At 44.7% G+C, this 17,434-nt stretch overlaps 1 protein-coding gene across 5 annotated transcripts in view; it reads right to left on the bottom strand.

The window, feature by feature from the left end:
• The window catches only part of DLGAP1 (DLG associated protein 1), a 1,173,524-nt gene that overhangs the window by 87,433 nt on the left and 1,068,657 nt on the right, over positions 1 to 17,434 (bottom strand). For all 5 annotated transcript variants that reach the window (XM_063923535.1, XM_063923539.1, XM_063923537.1 and 2 more), the window contains one exon: positions 3,044 to 3,468. In XM_063923535.1, the coding sequence (XP_063779605.1) occupies positions 3,044 to 3,468 (425 nt within the window). The remainder of the gene's footprint in view (positions 1 to 3,043; positions 3,469 to 17,434) is intronic.

The following is a 17,434-nucleotide window of genomic DNA, read 5'->3' as shown; positions in this document are numbered from 1 at the left end:
TGTGTGGTAGAACAAAATAATTACGCTAGAGCATAGGTCTGCAAACTCGGTCCTCATTACCCCACACAGTGCATATTTTGCAGGTCTCCTCACAGAATCGCAAGTGAAATAACTAACTCCACCTGCGGACCTTTTAAAATGTGTCAGTTAGTAAATTAATACACCTGTGCACCTGCTGGGTTACCTGCAAAACATGCACTGTGTGGGGGTAATGAGGACCGAGTTTGCAGACCTATGCGCTAGAGGATCTTTTGACAGGTCTACTTTTTATAAGACTTTTTCCTGTATATAGTAATTTTAGTTTCTGCTTGAATTACAGACTGAAGCCTTTATGGTTAAATCCTTGTAATAATATTCATTTAAAAAGACAAAAACAAACCTATTCCGTAACATGACAAAAATGAGAACTTCTTATTAAACATCATATTCTTGTATAAAAGTTTTACACTACCTCAAAACATATTAAGAGACAGGTAACAACACTTAAGTAATGTGGCCCCCAAAATATCTCTCTCCTGTGTAAGGAGGAAGAACAAATCTTCCTGTGTGCACTTTCATATGCAGTATGCCTTTCTAGCTAGGAATAAACTATTCAATCTATCAGGCAGTTTAGTTGCCAGTGAGATAATGGCAGTCCCTGCAGTGTTACAGGCTGTTGTCAAGTTGTAATGAGCTAGGTCCATGAAGCAGCTGTTTCACACAAGGGCTGCTTTGTCCTACAAAGGGCTGGATCATTTTACTGGGAGTGGCCAGACTTCATGTTAGCTGCTACAGTTCAAGGAAAATAGATTCCACACAATACAGGTTTTCTTTGCCGGAATAAAAATACACTCTGATTTGCAGTGTCAGCGTAGCAGGTACATTGGTTACGATCTGTGATGTTTATATGATATCTGTAAATATACAATCAACTCTATCCAAATTGTTACGTTTACTCATCAATGTAGATTGGAGCTGCTGATCCTGATGTATGACACTTGCCTGCATAACTCCCTATCCTGAGGTAATACTCTTACACAAATAAAGTACTGCGACAGCTGATCACATATTCATTACAGATTCAGTCCCTGCACCCACCCAGTGCTGTTACGCTGATGTTAATGTTGGTCTCTGTTCAGCAAGTGCTGCACTCACAAAACCTCTGTTCCCATCTATGCTTATCACCCTCTCTCACAACAACTAGGAGAAAGAACTCCCCCTTGCCACACTGTAACACATTCCTGTCCTGACACTGACAACCAAGAGAAGTTCAACCTCAAAAACTCAATCAGGTGCTAATTGGACAAAGTCTGTGATAAAAAGCATTGCAGCATTTGAACTTTTTCTCTGAGTTGGAAACAGAATATTTACAACACTGGGAGGTGGGAGGTGAGTTCCCTGGCATGGAATATCCACAGTTCTACTACTCGGAGAGTAAGTAAGATGCTAGTGTAGAAATAAGTGTTAGGCATTATCCTTTCATATTGTATCATTAGTAAGTTAAACAATAAACCTTGAATGATAAAGTAAATGAAATCTGTCAGAGAAGCTAATGTATGTGTCCTAAAAGCTTAAGGACCTGATCAAGGGTTTGAAGGAAAGAGAGAAAGAAAGAAAGAAAGAAAGAGTCAGGTGTGAGCACCTCTATGTGTACATTTGGTTAGCTACTAGTCATCCACATCAGTGGATATATATATAAGATGCAAAGAGTTTGCCTCCTAAGAGGTGTTTTCTCATACGTCAAGGTCTGAATAGTTAGCATTTTTGTGAACCCACAACAGTGAACTTTACCTACTGTACATAAGGACATCCCATTACAGCCCAATTCAGCCTCACTGCTGATAAGTGTAGATAGGAAGCATACGTATAGATAGGATGGGATGCATAGGAATGCAAATGACTCTGCATCACCCGCATGCACTTATTTTCAGAACATGTGCAGTGCAAATCATGCAACACCCTACCAGCCAGGGATCCAGTGAACTACCCAAAACATTGTGAGTCTCCCACATCTTCCGGGTGAGTTGGTAAGTATGCACTAAATACTAAATGCTAGTAGTTTCTAGAAGTGAATGAGTGAATGAAAAGGGAATGAACGACCAGAAATGACCGACGGCCATTATCGCAATATCCAATTAGGTCCATTTTCATCGGGTGAAAACGGACCCGTGATCGCGAAACACATGTACTTATCCCTGAGCCCATGTGTTAACTCAGCTCTGGCAGCCACTTATCCTGGATTATCCTTAATCCGTGATAAGTGCTGGCATCAGGAGGGGGGATGCAGTGTTGGGGGGGGGGGGGGGTAGCCCACTGCATCGGGGCCAATAGGATAGCTCCCGGCAATACAATTAACCCCAATGTTTCAGTTTTTTACCTAAACTCTTTTTAGTGTATCTTAATTCGTGTCTTAAGATAATCAGGAAAGAGACACCATAAGGGCATTTGTCTTGTTTTTGTGTGTTTCAACTTTTTGTAACTTTGGGCACAGAATATCTAAGGATGTGCTTTGCATATTGTATGTGCAGTAGTTCGACTTAAAATGTTTAGACATCTGCAAACAGTAATAAATGAACTCTGATCTGCACAACTCATACTTGACTACTCTCCCTGAATGTCTTGGAAACTCTTGAATTTGCCTGAAATGTCCTATACCCCAGAACAGTTGGTGGCCCTCCCATAACCTGAAGTGACCAAGACAGGAAGCATAACGGCAGGAATAGCGGGTCCATGAGGAAGTAGAAGGACTTATTTGACCTGATTATATGAAAAGGATGGGGTAATTTTTGCCCTGCCGTCTCTTATCATACCCATGATTCGTGACATAGCATCACAAGGGTATGGGACCTAATGACATAAAGCACACAAAGGGGAAAAATCCAAAGTTGATAGATATATCCAACTTATCTCCCAGGAGAAATGTATACAAATACAGGGTGGGACGGTGGCTATTTAAATGACTCTACAATTCCTTGAAGATGGTTTGTAAGCATGTATCTGCTGGTGCTAAGAGGGAAATGTAGTTATGCTCTAGGAGACGTATTGTACATGGTAAAGTACTTACTGGGATCAGGCAAGTCATTCTCCTGTTCTTCGCTTTCCATTTGCTGGCACCAACCCTCCATTCGGTCTTTCTCTGCTTGAAGAAGCTTTAAAAACCAATGTCCATCTCTATGACAAACCGACCTGTGAACTGCTTCCATTGGATCTTCCGTAATGGAGTCAATCCAAGGGTCCGGGGGAGGTAGTATGGAAGGATCGAAATCAGCATCAAAGTCCTCCTCCACTGCGCAGGCATGATAATGATTGCCTGAGCCCTGGATGCTGACTGTGGAGGTACAAGCATCTCGAGAATACTGTTTGGTCAGTGGCCGACTATATTGAAATTCCTGTTCAGCCAGGTCCACTGGACATTCAAAATGCTCCCTGAGGTCCAAGTCTGCCTGCACAGCAGCTGTAACACTGTTTGATCGGGTCAGTCTACGCAACCTTTGGTAAAGGGATAACATAAGATGTTATACACTGAATCTATCAATAGAGAAGGACATTAAAAATCAAAGTTTGAAATCTATTTACAGATGTTTTGGAATATAATAAAACACATTAAAAACACATTAGTGAAATCCATTATTTGACATTAGTATACATTGAAGTTATTGTAGCACAAAGATAGAATATAACTAAAAATGTAATATATAGATATCATTTTTATTCTTAACTATGGGGGTAATTCAGACCTGATCGCTAGGCTGCGTTTTCTCACAGCCTGGGATCAAGTCCGAACTGTGCATGCGTATGCACCGCAGTGCCAGGCGCAACGGACCGCAGCAACGGGGATCGATGCATAGCAACGGGATGGTGTGAAAAAAGCGATAGCATGGGTGATCGCAAGGAGATTGACAGGTAGAAGGCATTTGTGGGTGGCAACTGACCGTTTTCAGGGAGTGTCTGGAAAAACAGAGGTGTGTCCAAGCGTTTGAAGGGGGGGTGTCTGACGTCAATACTGGTCCTGGACAGGCTGAAGTGATCGCAGCGGCTGAGTAAGTCCTGGGCTGCGCAGAGACTGCACAAAATTAGTTTGTGCAGCTCTGCTACACATGCGTTCACACACTTGCACAGCTAAAATACACTCCCCAGTGGGCGGCGACTATCTGATCGCAGGGCTGCAAAAATCACTGCCCAGCGATCAGGTCTGAATTACCCCCTATGTAACACACTGTGGGGCTGATTCCGAGTTGGCACCAAAGGGAAAAAAGCAAGTAAAGTTGTACCTTGGATAATCATGTTCCAAGGTAAGGGGTATAAAATACATATTATATATTTGCATGCAGGGTAAATACTGTCTGCTTTTGCATGTAACCCACAAATACTGGACTGCTTTATTTTTGCACTGCAATGTAGTTTTTAATTCGTACAATCCTCTTTCAAAGCTAAATCTATCTGCATATTTTATGAGTGTGGATCATCAAATCGACAGTGTCTAGGTTATGTCAAAAGTCGACCTAAACATTGTCGACCTAGACAATGTGCAATAATCGGATTATAACACAGTAGGCCGGTATTCAATTATTTTCACCCCCTTCCACACCCGTTCTGTTTCTGCTAACGGGCGTGATATAATCATTTCAGCTCACTACCCCCAGAGTAGCGAGGGCGTCCAACCCTTTATGCAGCTAAACCTGAATACTATGGGTGCAATATGCGCAAGAACGGGGAACACTTTAGAAAGGAGATTGGGTGTGATATATCATTTGAATACCGCCCAGTGTGTATACAGCACCCAGGGCGATCATCGTGTGGACAGCAATTGGATCGGCTTATCTGATTTGGCCTGGTGCATGACTGCAAACGGTGTGTGCAGATATCATGTACAGAGATCGGACTGACATAATTAATAAAAAAAATAATAATTGTGGATTGTTCCTCATGTCTAACACTGCCATTTATTGTGCACCTTCGGTAAGTCTATTTTTATTTATCTTTGCCATTTATAAACTCAGTTTTCATTTTATCATATTTCACATGGATACATTCATACTGTAGAGCATCTGTAAGATACACACAAACATAAAAGTACCAAACAATCAGCAATTGTACAGAATATTATATATCAGTATTGCCATGAAATAAACCGTAATTTAAAAGTCAAAGCCTTAACCATAAACTAAATAAAAAGTGATCAGCCATATTTTACACTGGATGTTGGAGGACATATCTTTGTAGCCTACTTTTGTATTACTAGATAATATTAGGCTTGATTCATGGGGGTAAATTTACTAAAAGTGCACATGCTACATCTGCCCCACCTGCAGTGCAGCATGGTTTTGCCCATTAATGTGCTTTTTTGGTTTTCTTACAAACCTGAATAATTCCCAAAGACCAGTTTACTCCAGAATTATGACTATAAAAATGATCAGAATAATATAAATATATTCTTTGTATTTTTCTTTTCATTTTTATAGTCAAAACTCTGGAGTAAATTGGAGTATAACAGGAGAGGCTCTGTCTCACCTTCCTCACCTTCCTCACCTGACCACACGTCACTGCCTCCTGCACGCTCGTGTGATCTGCTGCTGCATCTGAATACACAGCAGCGGATCGCTTCCGTGAGCTCCTGCCATCTGAGTAACCCTCAGGTTTCTCAGGTTGGCCGGGCTGTATGCAGACACTGACCTCGGCACTCCCAGAAAATGGGGATGACATGTCCCAGTTTTCTGGAATGTTGTCTAGCTCCTTCTCCTCCTCATCTAGAAACACCTGCAACCTGTCAATCAGGCTACGATATCCAGTGCATTGCGACCAGAACTGCAGCACCATCGCTGGACATTGCTGTGCACTGCGGCTCCAGCACATGCCCAGCGTGAAAAAAAAATCGTCCAACTGCGAAACAGTCGGCCATTTGTCCATCAATGAATCAGGCCCTTACTACTAATTTAAACATGCTTGGGACAGGCATATGAATATCCTTACAAAGAATTAAGGTTAAAAAAGGGTTGAGATTGCCTAAAGGATAAAATAAAAAAGGGGCAAACTAGATGGGCCAAGTGGTTCTTATCTGCCGTCAAATTCTATGGGGTATATTTACTAAGCTCCCGATTTTGACCGAGATGCCGTTTTTTCATCAAAGTGTCATCTCGGTCAATCTCGGTCATTTACTAAACACTAATCACGGCAGTGATGAGGGCATTCGTAATTTTTTTCTAGTTCAGGTAAAAAATTACGAATGAATACACCATCGGTCAAATTACGCCTGTTTAAGTATGAATCTCGGTCATTTACTAAGAAGTGCAAAGCAAAAAAACCCAAAACACTGCCGTGAAAAATTACAATTCGTAAAAAAGTCCTAAAAAAAACCAGACCTGCTTTTTTTATTCGTGATTTGAGATGCATGCAGGGATCCATGAGATCCGTGCATGTATATCAGTGGGAAGGGGTTGGAAAGTGCTTTTTTTTGCCAAAAAAAATTGCGTGGGGTCCCCCCTCCTAAGCATAACCAGCCTCGGGCTCTTTGAGCCGATCCTGGTTGCAGAAATATGGGAAAAAAAATGACAGGGGTTCCCCCATATTTAAGCAACCAGCATCGGGCTCTGCGCCTGGTCCTGGTCCCAAAAATACGGGGGACAAAAAGAGTAGGGGTCCCCCGTATTTTTAAAACCAGCACCGGGCTCCACTAGCTGGACAGATAATGCCACAGCCGGGGGTCACTTTTATACAGCGCCCTGCGGCCGTGGCATCAAAAATCCAACTAGTCACCCCTGGCCGGGGTACCCTGGGGGAGTGGGAACCCCTTCAATCAAGGGGTCCCCCCCCCCAGCCACCCAAGGGCCAGGGGTGAAGCCCGAGGCTGTCCCCCCCCATCCAATGGGCTGCGGATGGGAGGGCTGATAGCCTTTGTTGTAAAATAAAAGATATTGTTTTTAGTAGCAGTACTACAAGTCCCAGCAAGCCTCCCCCGCATGCTGGTACTTGGAGAACCACAAGTACCAGCATGCGGCGGAAAAACGGGCCCGCTGGTACCTGTAGTACTACCACTAAAAAAATACCCAAAAAAACACAAGACACACACACCGTGAAAGTATAATTTTATTATATACATACACACATACATACATACATACTTACCTTATGTTCCCACGCAGGTCGGTCCTCTTCTCCAGTAGAATCCAAGGGGTACCTGTTGAAGAAATTCTACTCACCAGATCCCGGGGTCCAGGCTCCTCGGCAAATCCAGGGATAATCCACGTACTTGAATAAAACAAAAAAACGGTTGCCCGACCACGAACTGAAAGGTGACCCATGTTTGCACATGGGTCACCTTCCCACGAATGCCAGAAACCCACTTTGACTTCTGGCTAAGTGGGTTTCTTCAGCCAATCAGGGAGTGCCACGTTGTAGCACTCTCCTGATCAGCTGTGTGCTGCTGTCCTCACTGACAGGCGGCACACGGCAGTGTTACAATGTAGCGCCTATGCGCTACATTGTAACCAATGATGGGAACTTTCTGCCCTGCGGTTGACCTAAAGTGACGTCACCGCTGAGCAGAAAGTTCCCATCATTGGTTACAATGTAGCGCATAGGCGCTACATTGTAACACTGCCGCGTGCTGCCTGTCAGTGAGGACAGGAGCACACAGCTGATCAGGAGAGTGCTACAACGTGGCACTCCCTGATTGGCTGAAGAAACCCACTTAGCCAGAAGGCAAAGTGGGTTTCTGGCAATCGTGGAAAGGTGACCCATGTGCAAACATGGGTCACCTTTCAGTTCGTGGTCGGGCAACCGTTTTTTTTGTTTTATTCAAGTACGTGGATTATCCCTGGATTTGCCGAGGAGCCTGGACCCCTGGATCTCGTGAGTAGAATTTATTCAACAGGTACCCTTGGATTCTACTGGAGAAGAGGACCGACCTGCGTGGGAACATAAGGTAAGTATGTATGTATGTGTGTATGTATGTAATAAAATTATACTTTCACGGTGTGTGTGTCTTGTGTTTTTTTGGGTATTTTTTTAGTGGTAGTACTACAGGTACCAGCGGGCCCGTTTTTCCGCCGCATGCTGGTACTTGTGGTTCTCCAAGTACCAGCATGCGGGGGAGGCTTGCTGGGACTTGTAGTACTGCTACTAAAAACAATATCTTTTATTTTACAACAAAGGCTATCAGCCCTCCCATCCGCAGCCCATTGGATGGGGGGGGACAGCCTCGGGCTTCACCCCTGGCCCTTGGGTGGCTGGGGGGGGGGGACCCCTTGATTGAAGGGGTTCCCACTCCCCCAGGGTACCCCGGCCAGGGGTGACTAGTTGGATTTTTGATGCCACGGCCGCAGGGCGCTGTATAAAAGTGACCCCCGGCTGTGGCATTATCTGTCCAGCTAGTGGAGCCCGGTGCTGGTTTTAAAAATACGGGGGACCCCTACTCTTTTTGTCCCCCGTATTTTTGGGACCAGGACCAGGCGCAGAGCCCGATGCTGGTTGCTTAAATATGGGGGAACCCCTGTCATTTTTTTTCCCATATTTCTGCAACCAGGATCGGCTCAAAGAGCCCGAGGCTGGTTATGCTTAGGAGGGGGGACCCCACGCATTTTTTTGGGGGATTTTACATTGTTTAATTAAAAATAATAAAAAAAAAGAACCCCAGCACGGATCACACAGATCCGGCCGAGATTGATTGTAAAAAAAAAACGGCAGTGTTTTGCTAATCACTGCCGTAAAATTAGGTAAAAAAAAACGAATGACATCGACATCGGAAGAAAAGAAAAACACGAATACGACAGCTTAGTAAATCCATCGTAATCAATTCAAAAAGTTGCAGTTTTACACTGTCGATGTCATTCGTGATTGAACTTTGACCTTTTTTCGGAAAATACGAATCTTAGTAAATTTACCCCTATGTTTCTATGTTACTTTAGCATGATTAACTGTTAAACATTTAACATTGTCAGACAAACAAATTTACAGAGTAAACGGCATGGAAAATAAAGTAATTTTTTTTAATTATTTTAGGGACAATTACTTTTGCTATTGTTATTATTTTTCCGGTAAAGTATTTAAATATTTACCAAAAACAGTTTTAATCTATTAATGTCAATATATACTCTGTGTACTGTTAAAGCTTTACTTTCCCCCAAACACTTAAAAAGAATGTGTGAGAGATTTTCCAGGCTGTATTACACCATCACACAAACATAGAGCTTCTGTAAGTTATTAGAAGTGGATCAAACATTTGTGGTTCATGTCTGAACCTGCATGATTCAAAACAAACAAAATTCTCCATACAGCAAACATTACAGTATGTGCTGGGCAGTTATCAGTATTTGATTTCCTTAGTGCAGAACACTTGCAGGATTTATGGTAACATGTTGTAAAAGAAAACATTTAACTATGTCACTAAAAGTAACATCACTGTCTACGCCAATTAGTGCCCTGTGCAGTGTTTGCATTCCTCTATTGATAACTCAGTTCAAACACCAACATATAAATCTGTTGAAGCATCTTTGAAGGTGTGGGAACATGGGTGCAGGCCATGCACATGCTTCAGTGTAACTGGACCTCTGGTTTTCATGTTCCCCGCACCATTAGAGTCAGAGTGCCACATACTTGTCAAGTCAATAAAGCTGCAGAGTACACACATATGAGCTTTGATGTAGGCACATTCAATCTAGCAGCCCCGTGTACTGCATTCAGTGATGTTACTGTCATTATTAGTATTATGGGTGAGTCAGCATAATGTCTTTGGCTTAAATTACTTCAAAACCTATTTGATTTATATAAAAAGCAAGTAGTATAGTAGCGATAGAATATCTATAGGTAAAAAATTCAGGAGTTTATCAGAGCAAAATATATGTGAGAAAATGTGAGTAGAATTTCCACTAGTAACATAATTGTCGACTGTGTGGGATTCTCCGCTGGGAGATCCTGGAGGTGAGGTTGTAGGGACATCTGCGGCTAGTATGGAACCGTCAGTTGCATCATCATGGGTCTGCCACCTTTGCAAAATGGCAGAATTTATTGTGGGAGATGGGACCACAAAGAACCAATTCACAGGGAATTACATTATCAGTGGCCCATCCATTTCACATGTGGACAAGATGCTGCGGGTTATCTACTCTCCTGGGATCCCTCAAATGCAAGAATCTGCAGGACATTCCGGGAGGGTAGGCAAATTGCAAACATGATCTGTAATCCATATTCCTAAATGAACCATAAATCATGTCATTTACCGCCCCTCTGGCATGCCCTCCAAATTCCTTCACAACTTTGCTTCCTGGCTGCCTCACTTCCTCTCTTCTGACATTCCCTCCATTATCCTAGGTGATTTCATCATCCCTATCGATAACCCCACAAAATCACCTGCCTCTTTACTCCTTAATCTCACCTCTTCTCTTGGTCTCTCTCAGTGGACCTCCTCGCCCTCCCATGTGAGTGGGAGCTCACAGGATCTGGTCTTCACTCACCACTGTGATCTTTCTGATTTCTCCAACTCCCTGTTCCCCCTTTCTGACCATCACCTGCTCACTTTTAACCTATCTCTATCTGCTTCTCCATCTCTACCACCTACGACTACCATCACAAAGCCTAACATTGAGGCTATTGACACTACTTCCCTATCCTCCCTGTCTGACTCACTCCTCTCTCCTATTCTCTCTCTTTCCTGCACTGAACAAGCTACTTCCCTATACAATGCATCCCTTACCTCTGCTCTTGACTTTGTAGCCCCACCAACAGTAGCAGATCTTGCCACGGGCAAGCAGGACTTTTGCCCGGGGAGCCGCTTTCCGGAGGGCACCGGCGCCATCTGGAGGGTGCCGCACCATGGCAAGATCCGCTGCTGTTTGGCAGTGTCCACCACTGTGTCCCGCTGTGTCCCCCGCTGTGAAGGGAACAAGATGTTACCCGTCTAGTTTCCCTTCGTGGAGAGGACCTTTGCTGTGCTGTGCGCGATGACGTCATCGCGCACCGCACAGTATTGTGGGACTGGCACAGACGCTAGGGGTCATAATTGACCTCCAGTGTCTATCTATGCTGTGCTATGGGAGAGACGTCATGACGTCTCTCCCATAGATCCGAGGAGAGGAGTGGTGCCGGCGGAGGTCTGCAGCGGTTGGGAATCAGGAGCGGGGATAGTAAGTATTCATTTTATTTTTTTTGCAAGCGGCGCTACTGTACAGGGGGCACAAATGGGGGCACAACTCTACAGGGGGCGTAACTGACCACGCCCCTGTATGAAGCCACGCCCTATTTTTCTTCCGGGGCGCCACAAGGGCTACAACCGGTCCTGCCCACCAACTACTATTCACCTTCGCAGATCGACACCTCAACCTGGGCACACCAAATGCACCAGATATCTGCAAAAATGCTCACGTACCGCTGAGCGACAGTGGAGGAAATCACGCTCTAAGGCCGACTTCCTCCACTACAAATTTATGCTCCCATTCTACTTTACTGCCCTTACCCTCTCTAAACAATCTTACTTCAAAAACCTCATCTCCTCCCAATCATCAAACCCCCAACGCCTCTTTGCCACTGTCAACCCCTGCCTCAACTCCCCTCTTCACTTTCTGCTCTTGACTTTGCCACCTACTTCACATCCAAAATTTACTCCATTTGTCAGGACATAACATCCCACCAGAACCTGAGCAACCCCCTTCCTCCATTTCCCGAAGCCCCCCCCCCCCCTCCTTCTCTCCAACCAACTCTGACATCTTTCTTCCCTTTATCTGGAGAGGAAGTCATGGTTCTCATCCGGTCCTCACCCCCTTCCACCTTCCCACATGATCCTATTCCCTCCCGCCTTCTCTGCTTCATCTCTTCTTCTGCCTGTTCCCATCTTGCCCATCTACTCAATCTCTCACTTTTATCAGGCACTGTCCCTTCTGCCTTCAAGCATGCACTTGTCTCCCCTATTCTTAAAAAACCTACCCTTGATCCAACCAATCTCTCCAACTACCGACCCATCTCTCTCCTCCCTTTTGCGTTCAAACTTCTTGAGCATATTGTCTACAACTGCCTCACTGTCTTTCTTTCTTCCTACTCACTGCTTGACCCTTTCCAGTCTGGTTTACATCCTCTGCACTTCACTGAAACTGCCCTCACGAAAGTCTGCAATGACCTCCTTGCTGATAAATCCAGGGGCCACTACTCTCTGCTTATTCTCCTTGACCTCTCTGCTGCTTTTGACACTGTAGATCATCCTCTCCTCCTGCAAATCCTTTACTCCCTTGGTTTGCGGGATACTGCTCTCTCCTGGCTGTCCTCCTACCTTTCTGACCAATCCTTCTCTATCTCCTCTCATGACTCCCCCCCCCCCCCCCTCCACACTTCCTTTACCAGTAGGTGTCCCCCAAGGTTCTGTTCTTGGTCCTCTCCTTTTCTCTCTCAACACATCCTCATTATGTGAACACATTAGCTCTTTTGACTTACAATATCATCTCTATGCTGACGATACTCAAATCTACCTTTCCTCTCCTGACCTCTCCCCGGCTATCCGTATCTCCAACTGTCTCTCGGCTATCTCCTCCTGGATGTCCCAGCGCTTTCTTAAACTTAACATGTCTAAGACTGAGCTGATCATCTTCCCTCCATCCCGCATAACCTCACCTCCCACAATTTCATTATCCATTGATGGCACAACTATCTCCTCTAGTCCCCAAGTGCGATGTCTTGGAGTAATACTTGACTCCTCTCTCTACTTCAAACTACACATTCAGTACCTCTCACAAACCTACCGTTTCCATCTCAAAAACATTTCCAGGATCAGACCCTTTCTCACCCAAGACACTACTAAGACACTCATCCACTTACTGGTCATCTCCAGATTGGACTACTGCAATCTGCTCCTATCTGGCCTCCCTCAAAAATGCCTCTCTTCACCCCAATCTATCCTCAATGCTGCTGCCCATCTCATCTTCCTCACCAAACATACTACAGCCACACCCCCTCTCTTGCAGGAACTTCACTGGCTACCCTTCCCATTCAGAATCCAATTCAAGCTTCTCACACTCACCTACAAAGGCCTCACCCACTCTTCTCCCTCTTACATCTCTGACCTTATCTCTCTTTACATTCCTACCCATCCTTGCTGTGCTAATGCACGCCATCTCTCCTGCCAACTGATTACCTCCTCCCACTCCTACCTACAAGATTTTGCACGTGCTGCTCCCTATATCTGGAATTCTCTACCTCTCCCCATCCGACTCTCCACCTCTCTACAAAACTTCAAACGGGTTCTCAAGACCCACTTCTCCACCAAACCCAGCCAACTCTCCTCCTAACCCTCTTGTCTATGCTCACTGTCTACCCCTTCTGTGTCACCCCGGTCTGTTAGCCCATTACCTTTTAGATTGTAAGCTCACAAGAGCAGGGACTTCTTTACTCATGTGCCTTTCCTTTTCTTACTTACACTATCTTATACTCCATACTCCCATTGATGGCAACTAAACCCTGGTTTTCTGTACCTGTCCTATATTGTCTTGAACTGTAAGTGCTGTTTTCTTGTATGCTCATTTGATTATGTACTGTGTAATGGCTGTTGCGGATCCCTTGTGGCGCCATAAAAATAAATAATAATAAAAATAATAAATGCATTTATTCACCCCAATCAATTAGTAAACTATGATATGAGGTGCGCTTTTATCTCATTCGATGTCTTTATTTTCCGTATATAGCGCATCCAAATATTTTTTAATAGTAATAAACATAGAAACATAGAATTTGACGGCAGGTAAGATCCACTTGGCCCATCTAGTATGCCCCTTTTTTTTTTTTATCCTTTAGGCAATCTCAATCCTGTTTGAACCTTAATTCTTTGTAAGGATATTCATATGCCTATCCCAAGCATGTTTAAATTGCTCTACAGTCCTAGTATCTACCAACTCTGATGGGAGGCTATTCCACTTATCCACTACCCTTTCTGTGAAGTAATTTTTTCTTAAATTTCCCCTAAACCTCCCCCCTTCAGTCTCAGTGTATGTCCTTGAGTTCTAATACTTCTCTTCCTTTGAAGAATGTTTCCCTCCTGAAGACCCTTGATATACACTGCTCAAAAAAATAAAGGGAACACTTAAACAACACAATGTAACTCCAAGTCAATCACACTTCTGTGAAATCAAACTGTCCACTTAGGAAGCAACACTGATTGACAATCACTTTCACATGCTGTTGTGCAAATGGAATAGACAACAGGTGGAAATTATAGGCAATTAGCAAGACACCCCCAATAAAGGAGTTGTTCTGCAGGTGGTGACCACAGACCACTTCTCAGCTCCTATGCTCCTATGCTTTCTGGCTGATGTTTTGGTCACTTTTGAAAGCTGGAGGTGCTTTCATTCTAGTGGTAGCATGAGACGGAGTCTACAACCCCAACAAGTGGCTCAGGTAGTGCAGCTCATCCAGGATGGCACATCAATGCGAGCTGTTGCAAGAAGGATTGCTGTGTCTGTCAGTGTAGTGTCCAGAGCATGGAGGCGCTACCAGGAGACAGGCCAGTACACCAGGAGACGTGGAGGAGGCCGTAGGAGGGCAACAACACAGCAGCAGGACCGCTACCTCCGCCTTTGTGCAAGGAGGAATAGGAGGAGCACTGCCAGAGCCCTGCAAAATGACCTCCAGCAAGCCATAAATGTGCATGTGTCTACTCAAATGATCAGAAACAGACTCCATGAGGGTGGTATGAGGGCCCGACGTCCACAGGTGGGGGTTGTGCTTACAGCCCAACACCATGCAGGACATTTGGCATTTGCCAGAGAACACCAAGATTGGCAAATTCGCCACTGGCGCCCTGTGCTCTTCACAGATGAAAGCAGGTTCTCACTGAGCACATGTGACAGACGTGACAGAGTCTGGAGACGCCAAGGAGAACGTTCTGCTGCCTGCAACATCCTCCAGCATGACCGGTTTGGCAGTGGGTCAGTAATGGTGTGGGGTGGCATTTCTTTGGTGAGCCGCACAGCCCTCCATGTGCTTGCCAGAGGTAGCCTGACTGCCATTAGGTACCGAGAGGAGATCCTCAGACCCCTTGTGAGACCATATGCTGGTGCGATTGGCCCTGGGTTCCTCCTAATGCAAGACAATGCTAGACCTCATGTGGCTGGAGTGTGTCAGCAGTTCCTGCAAGACAAAGGCATTGATGCTATGGACTGGCCCGCCCATTCCCCAGACCTGAATCCAATTGAGCACATCTGGGACATCATGTCTCGCTCCATCCACCAATGCCACGTTGCACCACAGACTGTCCAGGAGTTGGCGGATGCTGTAGTCCAGGTCTGGGAAGAGATCCCTCAGGAGACCATCCGCCACCTCATCAGGAGCATGCCCAGGCATTGTAGGGAGGTCATACAGGCACGTGGAGGTCACACACACTACTGAGCCTCATTTTGACTTGTTTTAAGGACATTACATCAAAGTTGGATCAGCCTGTAATGTGTTTTTCCACTTTAATTTTGAGTGTGACTCCAAATCCAGACCTCCATGGGTTAATAAATTTGATTTCCATTGATAATTTTTGTGTGATTTTGTTGTCAGCACATTCAAGTATGTAAGAAACAAAGTATTTAATAAGAATATTTCATTCATTCAGATCTAGGATGTGTTATTTTAGTGTTCCCTTTATTTTTTTGAGCAGTGTATTTGAAAGTTTCTATCATGTCCCCCCTTTCCCTTCTCTCCTCCAAACTATACATGTTAAGATCCGGGTAAGTTTTGTGATGTAGGCCATGCACCATTTTAGTTGCCCTTCTTTGAACACTCTCTAATGTATTTATATCCTTCTGGAGATATGGTCTCCAGAACTGGACACAGTATTCCAGATGGGGCCGTACCAATGACCTATACAGTGGCATTATCACTTCTTTTTTCCTGCTACTGATTCCTCTCCCTATGCAACCAAGCATCTGACTTGCCTTTCTCATTGCTTTGTTGCATTGCTTTTCTGCCTTCGAGTCACTTGAAATAGTGACTCCTAAATCCCTTTCCTCCTCACACGGCTGTTTCTAGCCAATTTGGCTCCCAGTGCGAGATTTAAAAATGCGCCCCCCATGAAAAAACGTGCACGCTCACCCGGCAAAGGGGCGTGGCCTCATTTAAATGGGCGTGGCCTCATTTAAATGGGCATGGCCTCGTCTGAAAATACTACCTCACAATCCAGTTTTTGACCCTGCTCCAACAGATCACGACCACCACAGGAAAAAAAAATTCTACCATATTAAGCCCCACACAGTAATGCCCCCTGCACCATATTATGCCACACACCGCAATGCCCTTGATACATTAAATCCCCACACTACGGCAGGCAAGAGTACCCATTTCACACATTACGGCAGGTGTCCTCATTTTACACATTGAGAGAGAGAGAATACTTACAAAGGCGATTACCGCTCTTCGGCCCGCCTCACCAGTCGCTCCTCGCACTGGCCTTTCCCTCTTCCTAACTTGGATCCCCCTCTGTACTCCGCTCGGGGGGGGCGAGTTTTGCGGAGTGACGGGATTGCGTCGTGACGTAACGTAACCGCGTCATTCCGTGAAACTCTGCCCCCCGAGCGGGTTACTCGGGGAGAAATAGGAGGGGAAGTAGGGAGCCACAGTTAGTGCCACGGCGGGCGCCCAGTGCGGTTGCACTGCTCGCCTGCCCCAAGAAACGGCCCTACCTCCTCGGTAGTATCCATTATAGTACCCTTGATACTATATTTAGCCTTTGGGTTTTTGGGACCCAAGTGCATGATTTTGCATATTTTAGCATTAAACTGTAGTTGCCATGTTCTTGACCATTTCTCAAGCCTACCTAGGTCATCAATCATTTGTTTTACCCCTCCCGGTGTGTCTACCCTGTTCATATCTTTGTATCATCGCAAAAAGGCAAACTTTCCCTTCAATACCATTTGCAATGTCACCAACAAAGATATTAAAGAGAACTGGACCAAGTACAGATCCCTGGGGTACTCCACTGGTAACATTTCCCTCCATAGATTGCACTCCATTTACCACAACTATCTGTTTCCTATCCTGCAACCAGGTTCTTATCCATTTAACTGTTTTATAATCCACCCCCACGCTTTCCAGTTTATTTAGCAGTCTGCGATGTGGGACAGTGTCAAATGTCTTACTAAAGTCTAGATATGCTACATCTACAGCTCCCCCTTGATCTATTATTTTGTCACAGAGTCAAAAAAGTCAATAAGATTTGTTTGGCATGATCTCCCACCAGTAAACCAATGCTGTTTTGGATCCTGTAAGTTGTTTGATATAAGATATTCCACAACTCTTTCTTTTAATAGTTTTTCCATTACTTTCCCTACTACTGATGTAAGGCTTACTGATCTGTGGTTACTTGCTTCTTCCTTGCTTCCACTTTTGTGCAGTGGAACTTAATTTGCTCTTTTCCAGTCCTCTGGAATGGCACCTGTATTTAGTGACAGGTTAAATAATTCTGTTAAAGGTGTACCAGCACATCTTTTAGCTCTTTGAGTAT

This window comes from Pseudophryne corroboree, chromosome 5 (assembly GCF_028390025.1).
Source record: "Pseudophryne corroboree isolate aPseCor3 chromosome 5, aPseCor3.hap2, whole genome shotgun sequence".
NCBI classification, from domain to species: domain Eukaryota; kingdom Metazoa; phylum Chordata; class Amphibia; order Anura; family Myobatrachidae; genus Pseudophryne; species Pseudophryne corroboree.
This window is presented reverse-complemented; position numbering and strand designations above follow the sequence as displayed.